This window comes from Cornus florida, unplaced genomic scaffold (genome assembly GCF_030987335.1).
Source record: "Cornus florida cultivar Cherokee Brave unplaced genomic scaffold, ASM3098733v1 CherokeeBrave_3.0.0_Hap2_Chr07, whole genome shotgun sequence".
Taxonomy (NCBI): domain Eukaryota; kingdom Viridiplantae; phylum Streptophyta; class Magnoliopsida; order Cornales; family Cornaceae; genus Cornus; species Cornus florida.
This window is the reverse complement of record NW_026775577.1, coordinates 71,253,684-71,274,465: the sequence shown is the minus strand read 5'-3', so window position 1 is coordinate 71,274,465 and position 20,782 is coordinate 71,253,684. Positions and strand designations below refer to the sequence as shown.

General features: G+C 37.4%; 1 protein-coding gene across 2 annotated transcripts in view; it reads right to left on the bottom strand.

Annotated features, from left to right (window-relative positions):
• Window positions 1-535: 535 nt before the first annotated feature.
• The window catches only part of LOC132267294 (crossover junction endonuclease EME1B-like), a 78,143-nt gene continuing 57,896 nt past the window's right edge, over window positions 536-20,782 (bottom strand). Inside the window, exons 11-13 of one of the 2 annotated variants that reach the window (XM_059768429.1) lie at window positions 20,043-20,157; window positions 1,006-1,223; window positions 536-880 (exon numbers count right to left, since the gene is read on the bottom strand). In XM_059768429.1, coding sequence (XP_059624412.1) covers window positions 1,044-1,223; window positions 20,043-20,157 — 295 coding nt within the window. In that variant the 3' untranslated portion in view covers window positions 536-880; window positions 1,006-1,043. The remainder of the gene's footprint in view (window positions 881-1,005; window positions 1,224-20,042; window positions 20,158-20,782) is intronic. The other variant, XM_059768428.1, reaches the window with a different exon arrangement.

The window sequence follows — 20,782 nt, the reverse complement described above, 5'->3', positions numbered from 1 at the left end:
GTCAAGGGTATAATAATAAAAACACTTTTTTCATATTTTTTTATAAGGGGTGTGAGTAATTTTGACTGAGATTTAATACGAGAGAAATAAGTCGAAATGGGGTGTGTGAGAGCATTTAGCCCTTATTTATTTTGTGCTAACTTGTAATAAATTTTCCACCCACTTCTGTACCTTATCTTTCACATAAATCATTTAACGCATTTTTGTTTGCCTTTCTAACAGTGATCAAATCTGGTAGCTGAGGCCCATCACAATTCAAGGAAAACAAGAACAATATTTATGAACCCAACCAAACACAACCCACTCAAACAAGATGCTTCAATACACCATCTAGCAGAGTCCCAAATGTGTAGTGTGGTAGGGCATTGCATTGATTGCACAAACCTGATGGGACTACACTGCATTTGTATTCTCTGGTATTCATTGAACTCTATCGGATACAGTAGGCGTCCAACTCAGCAGCCCCGCCACGAAATAAAAACAATAATCAGAACATTGAATGCAGCCATGGTACGAAAACTTGTGAGAAAAAAAATAAAAATAAAAAATCATGAATGATCATAATCTTATACCACTTAATTATTGTGTTTTGACTCCAAAAAAAAAAATTACTCAAATCATCAAGTTGGTTATAAGACAGCAAAATATTCTCAAATCTCTGAAATGCGCGGCTCTGTCAGCTGCTTCCACATGGCGTTGCCAAGGAAACTAGATGATTCAGCAATTTGGAAAATGGTACAGTTTCACTAAGTGATTGACAGATTTCAAGCCAAACTCGGCAAGTGTTTCCACTGCTGCCTTGCATCGAAGGGATCATGCCTTCATTAGGAAAGTTCAACTTGCAGGGGCATAGCTTCTTCAAACACCAAATTCTGTTTAACTTTGATTCCAGTTAGGGTTAATCCAAATACAAAGTAACCATACTCGAAATGTGGCTCACACTATACAGAGAGAGCATAGCGGTGTAAATCATAATGAATGAGTTCAGTGGGGGCATATACACACCTTATGATTACCAAAAACTACAATGGAGGGTGTGTTATTCAAGTTGATTGATGATTGAAGAAATCAGCACCATCCTCGACGTCGTCGGTTTTGATGCTTCCACTTTGAGCCATTAGTATTCTGTACACTCTCTTGGAACAAATCTCTCCTAGCCTTCTATCCTCGCTGAGTAACCCTTCTGTTGTCAAGTCCTTGAGCAGAAATTCTTTTTCATGCACCTACCAATTAACATAAAATAGCCAAAATAAATCTTGAGATATTAATCACTGATGCACCCTTTGATTTTGTCTTTATAGAGTGGGTGGTGTCTGGATGTACTCATTGTCCTAACTCCTAATAAAAATGAAAACAATTTACAGTATGGAAGCTGAATAGCATTCAAATCAAAATTCTGTATTACAGTTTAGTCTATGACTATATGGTCAGTGGAAATGTATGAAAAACATCATGAAGCTTCAGTATCGGCTTGTCACTAGCAATTGGATTGAAATTTTTTATTACAAACAGGAGTTTCTAATTTTCACATTTTGGTTTATACATTTAAAAAAAAAAAATTGTTCTGTTATTTAGAGTTAGCTGTTACCTTTTGATCCAATGTTTTAATTGGAAATAATTTGAGAAGATGACAAGGATATAAAGTTAAAATCACCTCCCACATATCAAACGAATTATGTTCTTATTTTTAAATGCTCATATCCATGGCTCACAATCACGGATGCAGTGCAACATAATCGAGCTCATATCAGCATAACGTAACGGAATCATATATCACAGTCATGATGGCACATATGGTCTAAAATAGATTGATACTTGAACTTTTTATAACATACTCCAATAAAAATGATTTTTTAGTGAATTTTAGTGTTTTTTATTGATTTTTTAAAGAACATTTAACACAAGTAGATTTATGAATTTTAAGTAGTTTAATTTTTTTTTTTTTTTTAAACTAAAGAATAAAAATAAACTTAATTATGACAAACCTGGTACCTAACTTTCTTTTTTAAAATAAAGGCCATGTTGACACGTTGGGCCGGTTCGAACTAGCCCATTATTCAAAGAACCGACCAGTTCTTCACTGAACCAGCTGGTTGGGTTGTGATTTTGAGGACTCATTGATATATCGGTGAGTCACGGTATCGGTCCCTCCATTTCCGATTGCAATCCAGCCGGTTCAGCAAACCATGTTCATATCACATATTGCATTATAAGGAAAAAAAAAATTACTGAATTTTTTTTTTTTAATGATACAGGCTCTTCGATCGATCAAGCTATCAATAAACACATTATGTGTAAAAGTTTGTTCAATCAAACCACCTACCGGATCGACCGAACCTTATGGGTAACAGTTTCCAAATTAGTTTGAAACTCTATAATTTTTCCTTTTCTGTCAAGGGCTTCAAAACTAAAATATGTTTATATAAGAGATGCTAGGATCTTAGAAAGCATATAGGCAATTCTGAGAGCATAATTTCTTTCTTTTTATCATCTATTACTTGTCCATTAGATGGTGAGTGATATTTTGTGAGTGTTGAAAAATTAAATCCTAAGCTTCAAAGAAGATCAACGCTATTTTTCACATAATCAAAGAACGAATAGACTAGAGAGCTATGGAGAACATCAAAAGAAGAAACAAATCGCGTGTAGAAAAAGATTCATTGATCTAGAAACTCAATGTTTGAGGTAAAATATCTGACATGAGTTTGGATGAAGAGAACTAAAGTGATTCTAGGGATTTAGAATATAATGCCTAAAGTTCTGAACATTTTCTTTAAAGTGGATTGTTTTTGTCTAGCCTGGGTCTTGTGGTCTTTCCTGTTGAAGGATTTATTTATTTTAATCCCACTCTAAGAGTTTAAGCTTTTAGAGTAGATGGGCAGTTAACATGTGTTAAAATTGGATGCGGAAATAAGAAATGCAAATAGGAAAAGGGAAGAGAGAAATATGGAAAATACAGGCATATACATGGTTCGGCACTAAGGCCTACTTCCATGGACAAAGAGCCACTAAGGGCTACCTTTTTTATTATTCAAATCTATATATTGCTCGAGTACAAGGAGCCTATATATAGGCATGGTAAAGATAAGAATATATGGAAGTTGTACAATAGTCAAAGAAGGCACCATGAATGGTGGAGGATTTTGCTCCACCGTTAGATAGAAATATTTATAATTGGAAGGAAATTGACTAGATCACTATGATTGGTGGAGGATATTGCTCCACAATTATATAAAAATATTTATATATTTCAACACTGCCCCTCAAGTTGGAGCATGAATATGATGAATGCCTAACTTGCTAAAGAAATGCCTTGAAAGATGGTGAAAAGGTGTTAAGAACAAAGCCGGAACAACGCCGAGAAAGGCTGGAACTAAGCCGGGAAATGGCCGGAACTAAGCTGGAAAAAAGTTGGAACAACGCCGGGAAATGGCCGGAACAATGCCGGGAAAAGCCGAAACTGCGCCGGGAAAGGAATGTGAAGACATAAAGAATATGCTCCATGATAGTAATTCCAATACTCCCCCTCAAATTCTAGATGGGAAAAAGCCGGGACAACGCCGGGAAATGGCCAGAACAACGCCGGGAAAAGTCGAAACTGCACTGGGAAAGGAATGTAAAGACATAGAGAATATGCTCCATGATAGTAATTCCAATACTCCCCCTCAAATTCTAGATGGGATTACAAGAACAGCTTGGCTCTAATACCATGTTAAAATTAATTGCGGAAATAAAAAATGCAAATAGGAAAAAGGAAGAGAGAAATATGAAAAACACAGGCATATACATGGTTAGGCACTAAGGTCTATATCCATGGACAACGAGCCACTAAGGGCTACATTTTTATTTTTCAGATCCATATATTGCTTGAGTACAAGGAGCCTATGTATAGGCATGGTAAAGATAAGAATATATGGACGGTGTACAATAGTTAATGGAGGCAACAACAGGATGATTTTGCTCCACCGTTATATAAAAATATTTATAACTGAAAGGAAATTGACCGGAGCACCATGATTGGTGGAGGATTTTGCTCCACAATTATATAGAAATATTTATATATTTCAACATTTCCCGATGAGTGTATGATGCAAATTTGGTGTTCACTGTGTGGATGCTTTATTTAAATTTCATGCTCTATTAATCGTCGTATTTGATTGATATTTTGATAATTTAAAATAAATATCACAAACATTCCCCTTCGTTTAGCATAAATACACACGTGTTAAGATTTACGCAACACATTACATTAACATCCTTGATGTCTGACACGTAAATTCAAATCCGCGACCTGTTTATCTAATTAGCACTATAAAATTATTTTTTTAGAATATCAAATTTTCCCTTTCTCATGTTGCAGAACACTACATTCACCGTTGGGACTTGGTGACTCTATAAGCCTATTTAGTGATCCATGGTGTCAAGGTCAAAATATCATGCAGAGGCCATAAAATTTATAGAGAACTAACTCTTCCTAGAACTACCAAGATGAGAATTTTCCCTTTATCATTCCTGATGGTAGATGGAGTTTACCAAGTGATGGGAAACGTGGTGTGATTCGCACATATGAGCTGCACGTGTTCCAATGTTACTTTTGGAGAAGAGGGAAAGAGAGATAAAATTAAGGATTTTAGTAATTTAGGGTTTTATTTATGCTTATTGTTATATTTGATCACGTTTGAATTTTAGGTTAATATTGGTATTTTTATGTTTTAGGGTTTGCTTAATAATTTACCTATTTAAAGGCTTCTTTGTAATTTGAGAACTCAGTTTTTGGAATATTGAATATTATCGTTGAGTTTGTGAACTCGCTCTCTTTGTATCCATTCTCCCTCGTGTTCTTGCTATTCTTAATCCCTCAGTTTCTCTAGCCTACCTCATTCAGTCTAATTTCTCATCTCATTCATCTATTTTCTCACCTCCTTCGTCAGTCTCATCTCATCTTCTCATTCTCATCCCCTTCTTTCTTTCTGGTTACTATTTACGCACTACTTGTCCTGCGTCAATTGGTATAAGAGCAAAACGATCAAGTTTATTTAGAGTGAAAAATCACAGATCATCATTGCCGGAGTTCTCTCTTGTCGCCAATATCCCTTGCCGTCAGCCCTCCATCTGTTGTGCATCATCGTTGGCTTTCTCATCAATGTCTGTCACATCTTGACATCAGCCCGTCATCGAACAGTCTTCACCAGAGTTTGCCGTCGATTTCATCGCCTCATCATTGCCAAGATTTTCTGATCATCGCTGCCATCTTTCGCGTCGCAACTTCAGCCAAGAATTCAGTGTTTGATTTTGGCAAGTCAAATTTGGTAATTGTCGGTATTGCCACTTTAGCACAGAATTCAGGGATTGATTTTGGGAAATCAACTTTGGATTATTGCAATCTTTGAGATCATTATTGTCACCAAAATTTCAGCACCACTGATTTTGGAAAGTCAACTTTGGATTATTGCAATATTGTCACCAAAATTACAGCGGGACTGAATTTGGAAAGTCAACTTTGGATTATACCTTCCGGTTTGGAAAGATCAGATTTGAAAATCAAAATTGGTTTGGAAATGATAGATTTGGTTTCTCTTATAACCAGATTCTACCTGCCCCAAATCAATTAAAACAATTTGACCCGGTCCAGGAAGCAAGTTCAAAACAAGGCCAGCCCAGTACAACAGTGATCCAGAAACAGAAAAAGAAAAGAAACAGCAGTCAAGAGAATTGGATCAGATTTGTTTGGCCAATTCTAAAACCAGCCCAGAAACAGTTCAGCAATCTTCAACAGGAAACCAGTGCAGAAGAACCAAAGGAAATAAAATAAAATAAAAAAGTTCAGAAAATTATTTCAAAGTGGGATTGATGAACTTCAGCCTTTGGAGAAACTTTTTGGAGCTTTCTTTCTTCGGATAGCTGCATTGGACTTTGGTAATGGTAAGCCTACTTCACTTGAAAATTGAATTCAAAACTTTTATCTGTTTGAAGTCCATAAATTTGCAAGAAGGTCCCGACTTTAACTGAAAATCATTATTTCTTGACATATTAAACTTCAGTGCCTGACTGCCATTTGTTGTTCGTCACCACTACCACTAAATTCTGCACATTATTTCACTTATCAAAATATATATATATATATATATATTTCTGCCCATTTTTGCCTAGCTCTCCTGCATTTCAATTTCTACTATGAGCATTATTGTTAGCATATATGGTACCATGATTTATGGAATGACTTACAATAATAGCAGAGATTTGACTATGCATATGTTGGCATATATGATAGCCATGATTTATGGAATGACTTAACATAATAGTAGAGATTTGACTATTATTAGCATATATGATACCACAATTTATGGTATGACTTACCATAATAGCAGAGATTTGATTATGCATATGTTAGAATATTTGATACCACGATTTATGGTATGACTTACCATAATAGCAGAGATTTGACTATGCATAGAATATGCTTTAGAATAAGTTGTGATTTGATTTTGATTTGATATGAGCATGTGCTCATTTTATCTATAAATACAAGAGCTGTGAATGAGTAATTCATATCAGTCAAGCCTTTACGCAATTCTCTCCTTTCTCTTCTTTTTATATATTTCTACTATGCATAGTCAAATCTCTATTATGGTACCATAAATCGTGGTATCATATATGCTAACAACTATGCTATAGAATATGCCATAGAATATGCTTTAGAATATGATTTGATTTAGTTTCCTTTCTTGTAATATAAGCATGTGCTCTTTTTATCTATAAATACTAGAGCTGTGAATGAGTAATTCATCTCATTCAAGCCTTTACATAATTCTCTTCTTTTTATATTTCTACTTGGTATCAGAGTCAACACCTTTCCACACCTTCCAGCAGCCTTGCTACTTGTGCAACAGCCACTTTAGGTTGTTTCTACACATGTTTTCCTGTGTTGCTGTTTTGTGATCGAAAACAGGTATTTTTAAGTTTTACAATTTCTTTTTTACTCTTCTAGGGTTGGGTAAATTGGGATAGTTGGTCTCTAACACCTAGAAGGGCTTGGTAAAAAAAATTAGTCTACAAAGAAGTTCCAGATATTAAGGAGGAGGCTGTCTGGCTATTTGTAAACGGGCAGCGCTCCTTAAAAAAGGTATGTATTTGGATTTTTCGGGAATGGTCTGAGGAGACATTGTTATTGTTTATGGTCTGAGGAGACCCTTCGATTTATTAACAAAATTTGTGGTGTTTTTGGAGTTTTTTTATTGTCGTGTAACAGATTATGACAGATTCAGAGTCCTCGACTGTTAATTCTCTTGGCTCAAGTTCTATTGGTGGTGGTGCCATTTTTCCCATCAACTCATCAGAAAATCCAGGACTTCAAATCACCACAGTAAAGTTGGATGGTTCCAACTATTTGATTTGGGCACAGTCTGCCAAGATGTTCATTGGTGGCAAAGGCAAGATTGGCTATATTACTGGTTCTGAGAAAGAGCCAGCTGAGTCAGAGAAGGCATATCCACAGTGGTTTGCAGATAACACTATGGTTATATCTTGGCTAGTCAATTTGATGAAACCAAACATAGCTGCTGGCTATATGTTTATGAAGACTGCTAAGCAGATTTGGGATTCAGTTCAACGCACTTATTCTCAGAGGCAGAATAATGCACAAATTTTCCAGCTGGGGCAAGATATCACCAGGATTTCTCAGGGTGTCTTGACAGTTTCAAGTTACATCGCCAAGCTTCTTACTATTTGGGAGGATAATTCCTTCCACTCTTGGAAGGATTCAGATGATGCAGTTTTATATGCAGGGATTGTGGAGAAGAATCGAGTGTTTTAGTTTCTTGTCGGGTTGAACGACGAGTTTGAATATACTCGTGTTCATTTATTAGGCTTATCTTCATTCCCTACTCTTGAGGATGCATACTCCTATGTGTTGTTAGATGAGAGCCGTCGGACTCATCCATTAGGTGTTGCTTTTGTTGATAGTTCTACTATGGCAGTTCGGGTTCCCAACCTTTCAAGAACTGCACCATCCCAGTCAGTTCAAAGCTCTACCACCGGTCCTCCTCTGGGACGACAACGCAGACGGTGTGACCATTATGGAAAAATTGGTCACATCAAATCTCGTTATGCTCTATATGGACGCCCGCCGCAACAGAAACAACAACCTCGATCCTCTGCACATTCTGATACACAACCAGTCTCGCTATCAACTCCTGATAACTCTGCCTCTACATCTTCTGCCACAGTTACCTTGACTCAAGTTGATTTGGACAAGTTCAAGCAATTCTTCAACCATATGGAGGCATCATCTCAACCAACCTCCACTTATGCCCACTCAGGTACTATTGCGTCTGCACATAGCTTATCTACATCTTTGATACCATGGATCATTGATTCTGGTGCTTCAGACAATATGACTGGTATGTCCTCACTCTTCCAATCTTATAGTATCTGCTCTGGCCATCGCAAGGTATGCCTTGCGGATGGCTCAACATCTTCCATTGCTGGGAAGGGTCACATATAAGTTACTCCTTCATTAACTTTGTCAGAGTCACTTCATGTTCCACAGTTAACTACAAATCTTATTTCTGTTAGTAGCATTACCAAACAATTAAATTGTAGTATAACATTCTTTCCCTCTCATTGTATTTTTCAAGATCTGGTGTCGAAACGGACGATTGGCAGTGGATGTGAAATGGACGGTCTATACCTGTTGGATGCTCCTTTGTCACCTCAACCACATTCAGCTTCATTTTCTAATATTATTTCATTTAATAAAGCCCAACTTATGCATTGGCACATGCGTTTAGGATATATTTCTTTCGGTTATTTAAAACATTTATTTCCTTCCTTATTTTGTAACGTGGCAGTGTTAGATTTATCCTGTGAGACATGTTATAGGGCTAAACATGTTTGTTCCAATTATCCTGCTAGTAGTAATAAATCTACTTTAACACCTTTTGATCTTGTTCATTCAGATGTGTGGGGTCCTTACCCAGTTACTTCTAGTCTTGGATTTCGATATTTTGTGTTATTCATTGATGATCATAGTTATGTTCCATGGGTTTATCTTATGAAAACCAAAAATGAGGTAACACCATTTTTTAAAAATTTATGACAATGGTTCAGACTCAATATGATCGTACCATTAAAAAATTCAGATTTGACCAGGGTATAATTTATGGGGAGGTACAATGGTTATGTACAGAATTTGGGATTGAGCATCAGACGGCTAATGTTAAAACTCCTCAACAGCATGGTCGTTCTGAGAGAAAGAATCGCCACATCCTTGACTTAGCCAGAGCAATCCGCATTGGCATGAATGTTCCCCAGTCATTTTGGGGAGATGCAGTTCTTACAGATGCTTACATCCTTAATAGGACTCCTTCTAGGGTTCTTAACTTTACAGCCCACTCTCAATCTTACATCCCAATTCATCTCTTTTTTTTATTCCTCCGCGAGTCTTCGGGTGTGTGTGCTTTGTTCAGCAGTTGGGGCAAACTCGTACAAAGCTTGACCCCAAGGCTTTGAAGTGTGCGTTTTGGGGATATTCTCACTCTCAAAAAGGTTATAGGTGTTACCATCCTCCCAGTCGTCGGCGGTTTATATCCATGGATGTTTTTTTCATTGAGCATACACCATACTATAGTGGTTCAATTGGTTCTCTAAGTGAATGGTTCCCATTGAAAATAATGGATGATCACCTTCTTCCGTCTTCAACTCCTCTACCGTTTCCTGTTTCGTCTTCTATGATTCCTCCTCGTGAGACCCCTCCAACAGGGGGAATTGTTCCTTTTTCACAGGTTTATAGTCAAAAACAATAGCTACAAGCTTTTACTCCCACGATCGATTGCCATGTTCCTTCGGCACCAGCTCTGCCTTCTCAAGCTTTTCACTTGATGATCGCCCCATTGCTCTTTGAAAGGGTAAGCGTTCTTGTACATACCGTATTTCTAATTTTGTTTCTGATTATGCTCTCTCACCCTCCCATTGGAGTTTTCTTGTTTCTGTTGCCTTCGTTCCTCTTCCTTCTAGTGTTGCAGATGCACTAGCACAACCTCAATGGTGTGATTCTATGACAGAAGAACTACAAGCACTTGAGAAAAATCAGATTAAGGACATGGTTTCGCTTCCTATTGGACGAAAGGTTGTGGGTTGTTGTTGGGTGTTTATAGTTAAGCATAATCCAGATAGGTCAGTTGCTCATTACAAGGCCCGGTTGGTTGCCAAGGGTTATGCTCAGACTTATGGCATAGATGATCAGGAGACTTTTGCCCCTATTGCAAAGATGAATACCATCCGCGTATTACTTTTCGTTGCTGCAATTCGATCTTGGCCTCTATTTCAGTTAGATGTCAAGAATGCCTTTCTCAATGGTGATTTGCAGGAGGTGTACATGGTTCCTCCTCCGGGATTTCGTTCTCCTGCTCATTCTAGCTTGGTCTGATCGCTTTGGCACTGCCATGCTCAAGTTTGGTTTCCATCAAAGTGCAACTGATCATACCTTGTTTTTATGTCATTCAGGCGGTAAAACAGTTGCTCTCATTGTGTATGTCGATGATATTGTTCTTACCAGCGATGATACTGCCGGAATTGCCGAGGTTAAGAGCTATCTTGGCCGTCAATTTGAGATTAAGGATCTTGGTCCCCTACGGTACTTCTTGGGCATTGAGGTGGCTCACTCCAAGCTGGCATTTTCATCTCCCAACGCAAGTATGTTCTTGACTTGCTTTCTGCTTCTGGTCAGCTTGGCGCTAGTCCTGCTGATACTCCGATTGAGCAGAATCATGATTTTGTTGTCAGATGTTGGTCAGTATAAACGACTTGTGGGGAAGCTCATCTATTTATCCAAGACTCGACCTGACATTGCTTATGCCGTGAGTGTCGTGAGTCAATTAATGCAATCTCCATGTGCCCCTCACTTGATGCAGCTATTCGGATCATTCGCTACTTAAAAAGGTGTCCAGGCCGTGGTATTTTGTTTGCCAATCATGGTCACTTACGTGTTGAGGCTTGGACAGATGCTGATTATGCAGGATCAATTTTAGATAGGAGGTCAACTTCGGGTTATTGTACCACTATTGGTGGTAACTTGGTTACTTGGCGCAGTAAGAAATAGGATGTTGTCTCTCGATCTAGCGCAGAGGCAGAGTATAGGGCTATGGCTCTTGGGGTATGTGAGTTGCTATGGATGAAAACCTTGATGACATACTTGTGCCTTCCAGTGTCGCTTCCATTCTCACTCTACTGTGACAACAAGTCTGCCATTAGCATAGCAGCAAATCCCGTTCAGCATGACAAGATTAAGCATATAGAGGTGGATCGTCACTTCATTCTAGAATCGAGAAGATCATCTCTGGTCAAATTTGCACTCCATTTGTCACAAGCTCTCAGCAGCTTGCAGACAATCTTACAAAGGGCGTCAGTAATATTGTGTTTGAGAATGCATTGTCCAAGTTAAGCGTTTCAGATATCCATGCACCAACTTGAGGGGGAGTGTTAGCATATATGATACCACGATTTATGGAATGACTTACCATAATAGCAGAGATTTGACTATGCATATGTTAGCGTATATGATAACCACAATTTACGGAATGACTTACCATAATAGTAGAGATTTGACTATGCTATAGAATATGACATAGAATATGTTTTAGAATATGATTTGATTTAGATTTGATTTAGTTTCCTTTCTTGTAATATGAGCATGTGCTCTTTTTATCTATAAATACTAGAGCTGTGAATGAGTAATTCATCTCATTCAAGCCTTTACATAATTCTCTCCTTTTTCTTCTTTTTATATTTCTACTATTATGGTATTTTATAATTTTGGATTACTTGATTCAATTTGAGTAATATATAGGCATTCTTTTATTATCCATTGTCATTATTCATAATGACAAAAACCAATTTCACATAGAGTTGAGTCCAAAATTATGCTAGGAGACCTCAAGTTGTTCAACCACATCGAGTTTTAGAATGCAAGTATCCTCAACCTATGCACTTAAATGTCATGAATAAAATTGGACCAATCCATAAGCACACAGAAAATTGGAAAGACGATCAGTCCATCAATAACGTCTTTGCAAGTGTTCCATCCATTCTTTTGGAAAAGGATGATTGGAGAAGAACCAACCTATTTCACACATATCTCCAATGTGGAGATAATGTCTGCAAAATCATCATTGACATTAAATGTGGTATCAAAATCAGGTGTTAATAGAATGAAACTCAAACCTGAGCCTCATCCACAACCATATAGAGTGGCTTGGGTAGGAGAAACTTCCTTGTTGGTCTCTAAGAGGTGCTTAGTTCCAATTCAAAAGGGTGACTACTTTGGCATGATTTGGTGTGATGTATAACCTATGAAGATAGCCCATGCACTTCTTGGTCACCCATGGATACTTGATTTAAATGTGAATCACTATAATAAAGAGAACACGTAGACCTTCAAGTATAATGGCAAAAATATCAAGTTAAATCCTGCAAAGCCATTAGAAAGTGACTCTAAGGCACAATATACACCCTCTCCTCAGCCTTTTGTTGATGAACTCATGTTAACAAGAGAAATGGCAAAAGAAGTTTTACAAATTCCATCTGAAAATGTGTTTAAATGTCAACCCCCTGAATCTAATGTCCCACGTCATCCCATTCTAGATAATCATGTAGAGGATGTTAGAATTCATGACTCATACACTTCCATTGTTTCAGGTAGGGACGTTAAGTATGCAGGCTATTTTTGGAAAACACTTTGGGCATCTTTGGGCACTAGTTTGAAACTTTCCTTTGCATTTTGTCCTGACAGAAAATTTGAGGTTGTTAATCATGGTATAGGAAAGTTGGTTAGTTATCTTGTAAGAGTGCCCTTAAACACTTCGGACTTTTTGTTCTCTGTTGTGGAGTTCGCATATAATAGCTTGGTCAATTGGTCGGCTGGAAGTTGTTCTTTCGAGATTATAACTCTGATTTTCCTTCGCCAGCCCATCGACTTTATTTTGCTGCCTCCACATTCTTGTTCATTCAAAATATTTGATTCCTTTGTCGAGTATGTGACTATGTCCATGATTTTCATGCCGATATAAGATGTCAAATTATTTTGAGTACTAAAAATTTTAAATTTATTGCATATGCTCGTCATAGAAATCATAAATTCTTGGAAGGAGATTATCTTATAATTTGTTTACCACAACCACCTTATCCTTACAACTCCTTCAGTTCATTAGAAGCCCAAGGCATTCAACATTTCCACATCACTAATAAGTTTGGACCTAATGCATATTTATTTGATCTGTCAACAGATACTAGTATTGGTCCAAATTTTCATGTGGAGTATTTGATGCCTAATCGAGGTGCCTTTGAGCCTCTTGTGTTGTTAGCTTGTGTTTCTACTGGTGGAATTACATTTTCTTCAGCAGCAACAATTGTCCTCCCATCATGTGAGTTATGGCCTTGGAATTGGATTAAAGGCATTATTGATGGTCAAAGTGAGTCACAATGGATGTATTATCCAGTTTCAGACGTCTCATGGATTACACTTGAGTTTTGCCGTGTTGATATGAGCTATTTCGAGCAGATGGGGAACGGGGTGTGATTCGCACACATGAGCTGCACGTGTTCCAACGTTACTTTTGGAGAAGAGGGAAAGAGAAATAAAATTAAGGATTTTAGTAATTTAGGGTTTTATTTATGCTTATTGTTATATTTGATCATGTTTGAATTTTAGGGTTATTTTGGTATTTTTATGTTTTAGGGTTTGCTTAATAATTTGCCCATTTAAAGGCTCCTTCGTAATTTGAGAACTCAGTTTTTGGAATATTGAATATTATCGTTGAGTTTGCGAACTCTCTCTCTTTGTATCTATTCTCCCTCGTGTTCTAGTTGTTCTTAATCCCTCAGTCTCTCTAGCCTACCTCCTTCAGTCTGATTTCTCATCTCATTCGTCTATTTTCTCACCTCCTTCGTCAGTCTCATCTCATCTTCTCATTCTCATCCCCTTCTTTCTTTCTGGTTACTATTTACACACTACTTGTCCTGCGTCACCAAGTCTGTCCTTGTCTACCAACAATTCAGTAACTTCCTCTTATCAGTTCCTATTCATGGTGGAATGGATTATATTCTGTGGAACAAAGGTGCTTTCTCTTTCAAATCAACCCTTCAGCTTTGGAGAGGTATTCAACCTAAAGTCAACTGGTATGACCTATGTTGGAATAAATCTAAACCACGGGTGTCTATCACTTGTTGCCTGCTTTTCCATGACAAACTACCTACTCTGACAAATCTGAGGAAAAGAGGTTTGACTGTGGCTGTTGTTTGCCACAATTGTATGTCTGCTGCTGATTACAGAGACCACCTTTTTGTGCATTGCTCTTTCGCTGGTTCAATTTGGGGATGATTTTCTGATCTATTTGGCTGGATTATGCAAGTCTTTAATGGTATTATGCAGCTGGCAGAATGGTTTTTACAGCTGCATGGATCTGCCAAGGCAAAGAATGTCTCAAAAACAATTTTCTCAACCACTATTTGGCACATATGGAAGAGTTGAGTACTAGATTGTAAAAAAAACAAGGCTAAGCAAGCTGAGGAAAAAGCAAAGATGATACGGTGGGATGTTCTAGATGTCACTGGAATCCAACTTCAGGATGCATTGCATTTACTTTGTAACTTTTAAAAGCTGTCTGCTAGGTTTTTGTTCGTCTCCCTATTTCATATAGTGGACTTGATTCTATCTATAAAAAAATTCCATCTAAACTAAGAAAAAAATAAAATTTCCCATTCTCATTAGAACTGACTTGAATAAACTTGGTTTATTTTATGGAATTAGCTAAATGGACAATATACTCTAGATACTTAAAAGGACCAATTTATCCTTACAATATCAATTTTCTTCTCAACTCACCGAGTCACAACGGCAATCCCCATAACCAATGCCAGCAGCCCTCTGTTCACGACGTTGAGGTTAGCAAGGATTTTGTCACTATATTTGGGCAACTGGTAGCACCACTAGCCCTACCATTCCCAATGTCGTCCCCTTTTAGCAAATTAGCATTTTTGTCCAAAAATTAAAAAGTAAAAAGAACTTCCAAAATTCCACAAAATCTCTAAAAAAGGTACTCACTATTTCTTAAAGTTGGAAAAAGACCACAAAAGCCCATAAATATTGAACCTTACTGTATCTATAATCACATGAGCCGCAAAAGGGCTCTTGTAAGTCTAATAGATCTCAACTGTATGTCGAGGGTTTGTCAAATACTCCTAGTCTTTACCATACTCTAAAGTTAAAAAGAGTTGTTTTCAAGTTTAGTAAGTGGTGGCTCTAACTGGTTCAAGTTTACTTCGCCAGTATCTACTTTGTCCGCAAAAAATAAAAATAAAAATTGTTAGCAGATATGATAACCATGATTTACGGAATGACTTACCGTATTAGCATATAGATTTGATTATGCTATATAATGTCATAGAATATGCCATAGAATATGCTGTGATTTGATTTAGATTTGATTTAATTTCCTCTCTTGTAATATGAGCATGTGCTCTTTTTATCTATAAATACTCGAGTTGTGAATGAGTAATTTATCTCATTTAAGCCTTTACACATATCTCTCATTTTCTTCTTTTCATATTTCTTCTTGATATCAGAGCCAACACCTTTCCACACCTTTCAGCAGCCTTGCTACTTACTTGTGCGACAGCAACCTTAGGCTGATTGCGACATCGTGTGACGTTGCCTACACATGATTTTTTATGTTGCTGTTTTGTGATCGAAAACAGGTATTTTTAAGTTTTACAATTTGTTTTTTACTCTTCTAGGGTTGGGTAATTTGGGATAGTTGGTCTCCAATAGCTAGAAAGGTTTGGGTAAAAATTTTTGAGTATACAGAGAGATTCTGGATATTGAGAAGGAGGTTGTACGGCTATATGTAAGCAGGAAACACTCCTTGAAAAAGTCTGTATTTGGACTTTTCGGGAATGGTCCGAGGAGACATTGTTATTGTTTATGGTCTGAGAAGACTATTTAGTTATTAACAAAATTTGTAGTGTTTTTGGAGTTGTTTATTGTCGTGTGACAGATTATGGTAGATTTAGGGCCCTCGACTGTTAATTCTCTTGGTTCAGGTTCTGTGAGTGGTGGTGCCATTTTTCCCACCAACTCATCAGAAAATCCAGGACTTCAAATCACCACAGTGAAGTTGGATGGCTCCAACTATTTGATTTGGGCACATTCTGCCAAGATGTTCATTGGAGGCAAAGGCAAGATTGGTTATATTATTGGTTTTGAGAAAGAACCAACCGAGTCAGAGAAGGCATATCCACAGTGGTTTGCAGATAACGTTATGGTTATGTCTTGGCTAGTCAATTCGATGCAGCCAAACATAGATGTTGTCTATAAGTTTATTAAGACTGCTAAACAGATTTGGGATTCAGTTCAACGCACTTATTCTCAGAGGCAGAATAATGCACGAATTTTCCAGTTAAGGCAAGATATCACCAGAATTTCTCAGGGTGACTTGACAATTTCAGGTTACATCGCCAAGCTTCGTGCTATTTGGGAGATGTCATATTATGATTCCTTCCACTCTTGAAAGGATCCAGATGATGCAATTTTATATGCAAGGATTGTGGAGAAGAATCGAGTGTTTCAATTTCTTACCAGTTTAACGATGAGTTTGAGTATGCTCTTTGTACATTTATTGGGCTTATCTTCATTCCCTACTCTTGAGGATGCCTACTCCTATGTGTTGTCAGATGAGAGCCGTTGGACTCATCCATTAGGTGCTACTTCTATTGATCATTCTGTTATTGCAGTTCGTGTTCCCAACCTTTCAGGAATTACATTATCCTAGTCAGTTCAGATTTCTACCACCAGTCCTCCTTTGGGACGACAACGTGGGCGGTGTGACCATTGCGGGAAAATTAGTCACATCAATCTCGTTGTTATGCACTACATGGACGCCCACCGCAACAGAAACAACAACCTCGATCCTCTGCACATTCTGTTACACAACCAGGCTCGTTGTCAGCTCCTGACAACTCTGCCTCTTCATCTTCTACCACAGTTACCTTGACTCAAGCTGATTTGGACAAGTTCAAACAATTCTTCAATCAAATGGAGGCATCATCTCAGCTAACCTCCACTTTTGCCCGCTCAGGTACTATTGTGTCTGCATATAGTGTATCTACATCTTCGACACCATGAATCATTGATTCTAATGCTTCGGACAATATGACTGGTATGTCCTCATTCTTCCAATCTTATAGTATCTTCTCTGGCATCGCAAGGTACACCTTGCGGACGGCTCTCTATCTTCCATTGGGAAGGGTCACGTATCAGTTACTTCTTCATTAACTTTATCAGATACACTTCATGTTCCACAGTTGATTACAAATCTTATTTCTGTTAGTAACGTTACTAAACAATTAAATTATAGTGTAACATTCTTTCCCTCTCACAAGATTGTGTTTGAGAAGGCATTGTCCAAGTTGGGCGTTTCAAATATCCACGCACCAACTTGAGGGGGAGTGTTAGTAGATACGATAGCCACGATTTATGGAATGACTTACCGTATTAGTACAGATTTGATTATGCTATAGAATATGCCATAGAATATGTTGTGGTTTGATTTAATTTCTTTTCTTGTAATATGAGCATGTGCTCTTTTTATCTATAAATACTCGAGCTGTGAATGAGTGATTTATCTCATTTAAGCATTTACACAATTCTCTCCTTTTTCTTCTTTTTATATTTCTTCTATAATAAAAATAAATAAATAATAACTTGAATGTTAGAAATATAATTGTGTGCTGGCAAATTTCGTACTCAAAACCATTTTATCAAGTTATAATTTTATTCAAGTCTTGAGTTGGAAGTGTTGGAAGAAAAATTAGGATTGATCTTCAAGATGTCCTGCCTGAAGAACTTGAATTGAGCCCACATTAGATTAGATAAGTGAGTACAGTCCGTGAGAAAAATAGTGAAGTGGTTTCTGAGTAAAAATGGCCAAGTGTTTTATCAAATTAAGGTTTCACCGGTAGAAGTTTTTCTTGCACCGGTTGAATAGGCTACTAGACTAGCACAACAATATAGTCCAGAGAACTATTCTACGAGTAGTCTAATAATTCCTTGTACCGGCAGAACTTGCTTTTGGTGGAATTGTGCCTTACTCCAGAAAGAAGAGGTACCGGTTGAAACTGTGCTTGTACAGGGAGAACATAATTCTGGAATGAAGTAATTCAAGTCCAGAACGCTAATGCACCAGTTGAACGATTTATTCTACCAGTGGAACCTTACCTATTTCAACTAGGATTTTGAGTTTTGAACAATTTTTACTTCTAATTCAAATCCAAACTCTTAGAGATGTCTTCAACATATTTCGATGACTTTTTCAATTTTGAAGAGGACTCTCTGTATATATATATACTCAGCTAAGACTTGTTCCAAGACAATGAGATAAATTACTAAAAATCAGACAGCTTTTTGAGTGAAAATTAGCTGACATTTTCTGAGTTTATTTCTTTCAATAGAATCAATTTTTTCATTAGTGTTGGTACTGTCTTTCATCCCCTAATTGTGTGAAACCGAGCTATACTATTGTGTATATCTAAAGCAATCAGCAACTTCCTTACACAATTTGTGCAAGAAGAGGCAATTGATCACTATGATAAGCGGCAGGGGGGGAGATAGAGGGGGCTAGTAAAATAACAAAACAAACAAGCACCACAATGAAACTAAATACTTTTTTTTTGGGGGGGTGGTGGTGGGGGTGGACGCCATGAAGTTGACATCGTTTATGAAGAAAGAAAGAGCAAGACATCGTTCATGAAGAAGAGAGAGAGAAGATAAACAGGAGACTGTTCATGAAGACAAACCTAAATTGAAAGCAGAGAGAGAAAATGACAATGCTCATGGAGGCAAACTGTAAATAGTTTGGGAAGAAGAGATAGAAGAGAAACAGGGCATTGTTCACAAAAAGAATAAGAACAGAAACGGGACACTGTTTGTGAAGAAAGAAAAACTGAGAAGAACAAAGAAGCTCAAAGTAAACAAAAAAAATCATGAATTCATCATCAGAAATCATGTAGTAATAGGAAATAAAAAAATCAATTGAAGCCATACCTCATGAAATTATAGTGCCTAATCTTTTGAATCACCTGAGAGTTAATCGTCTAAAGTAAATAAAAACTGCTTTTCCATCGCTTGACAATCATCACATGCTGTCGTTGCTTTCGCTTTATATCTGAATGACCTTACGTTTACCAGATTTAGCAGTTATATGCTAGGTCAGGGGCTTTGGGCTTTACAAGATTTTTGTAACAGTGTTATAAGCTAGGGCATGGACTTTATTTTCTTTAAAATTTCAGACTGAAAGGTCATGAACTTTAGGTTCTTTAAACAGAACAATAGACCCACTGAAAAAACCCGAAAAGACTCGAAAGTATGTTTTTCAACACACATGTCACATGTCCTCATGTTTTAGATGCATGTCTGCATTATGCTCATTTATCTTTTCTAGAAAATATAAAGACACATCTTTTGATGTGTGGCATGTGCAGAACATTTTTTACTCATGTCCACGTCTATCGCGTGTCGGACACATGATTGTATGGTTATATGCATTAGACAAATTCCTTAGGGGCTATTATCCGGAATTCCAACAACCCTGCAAGTGAAAAGAACTAGGTCCCAACTCCAAAAGAGAAAAAATTCAGCAAAACCCACCATATACACTTCCCTTTGTAGAACCAGCACTCACCCATATTTAAAATTTTCATTTCTCCCAGCACCAAAATGATTTAAGATTACGAAGATAAAAGCAGGTTCAAATGCCAAATCAAATTCTTTTTCTTAACCTCCAATTATTTGCTTCTCAAACATTATTAGTGCAATAGCCACTGATGTTATTTTCTAGAAAGAGGGGTCATCAAAAAAGTATTACAGAAGTTGAATGGTGTATGACAAGCTATAGACAGTATCAAATTGATCAAAGGCAATATTATGTACTAGTGGCCACATACAAGCCTATTTACTATGAACCAAAAGCAAGGCATATGTTACTAATACTCACCGATTTACTTGGATCCATGTAAACACTTAAAAGAGATTTCATTGTTGGGTACTTCTTCCATATAGCAAAAGCGAATCGCGGTTGTACCTTTGGTATAGCTACCAATGCTTTTAACCTGAAGTTAAAAAGAAAAGTCAGGAGGAACATGAAGGCATGCCTAGAGATATCAAATTAAGGCATCAAAATCGTATACAAATCAAACTTCTGGTTGAAAGAGGAAAACTTTTACTCTGCAATACTGTTATAATTATTTTCTAGAGCATTTATGCACAATAACCGGATTTGACATCCTTGAGTGACTGCACAGGTAGGGGAAAGGCCATTATACAAAGCGAGTCAACACAAAAAATTCAATATCGCTCTAATAAAGATAAAGTATTACATACCAAATGGCAAAAAAGGTGATAGTCTTGCAGATATATAATTTGTTAGCAGGTTATAGACAAACAAGACTTATACATCTCCAAGGGGAAAAAGACACGGCTTAGAGAACACCAGCTCTTTGTCAAGAGAGAGAAGTGCGAATTCTGCCGTAGTAAGATTATGTTTTTGGGACACTGGGTTAGTGTGACGGGTGGGCGCTTGCCCATTTACCCAAACACTCAAGTTGTTGGATAATGTTGCATACCCACCCATTTATACCCAATCACTTTCACATCTGGATCCGATGTGGGACAAATGACCATTGTTACATTCTCTCCTACCCAAACTCACAACGCCCTCATTGCGGCTCGGGCCAC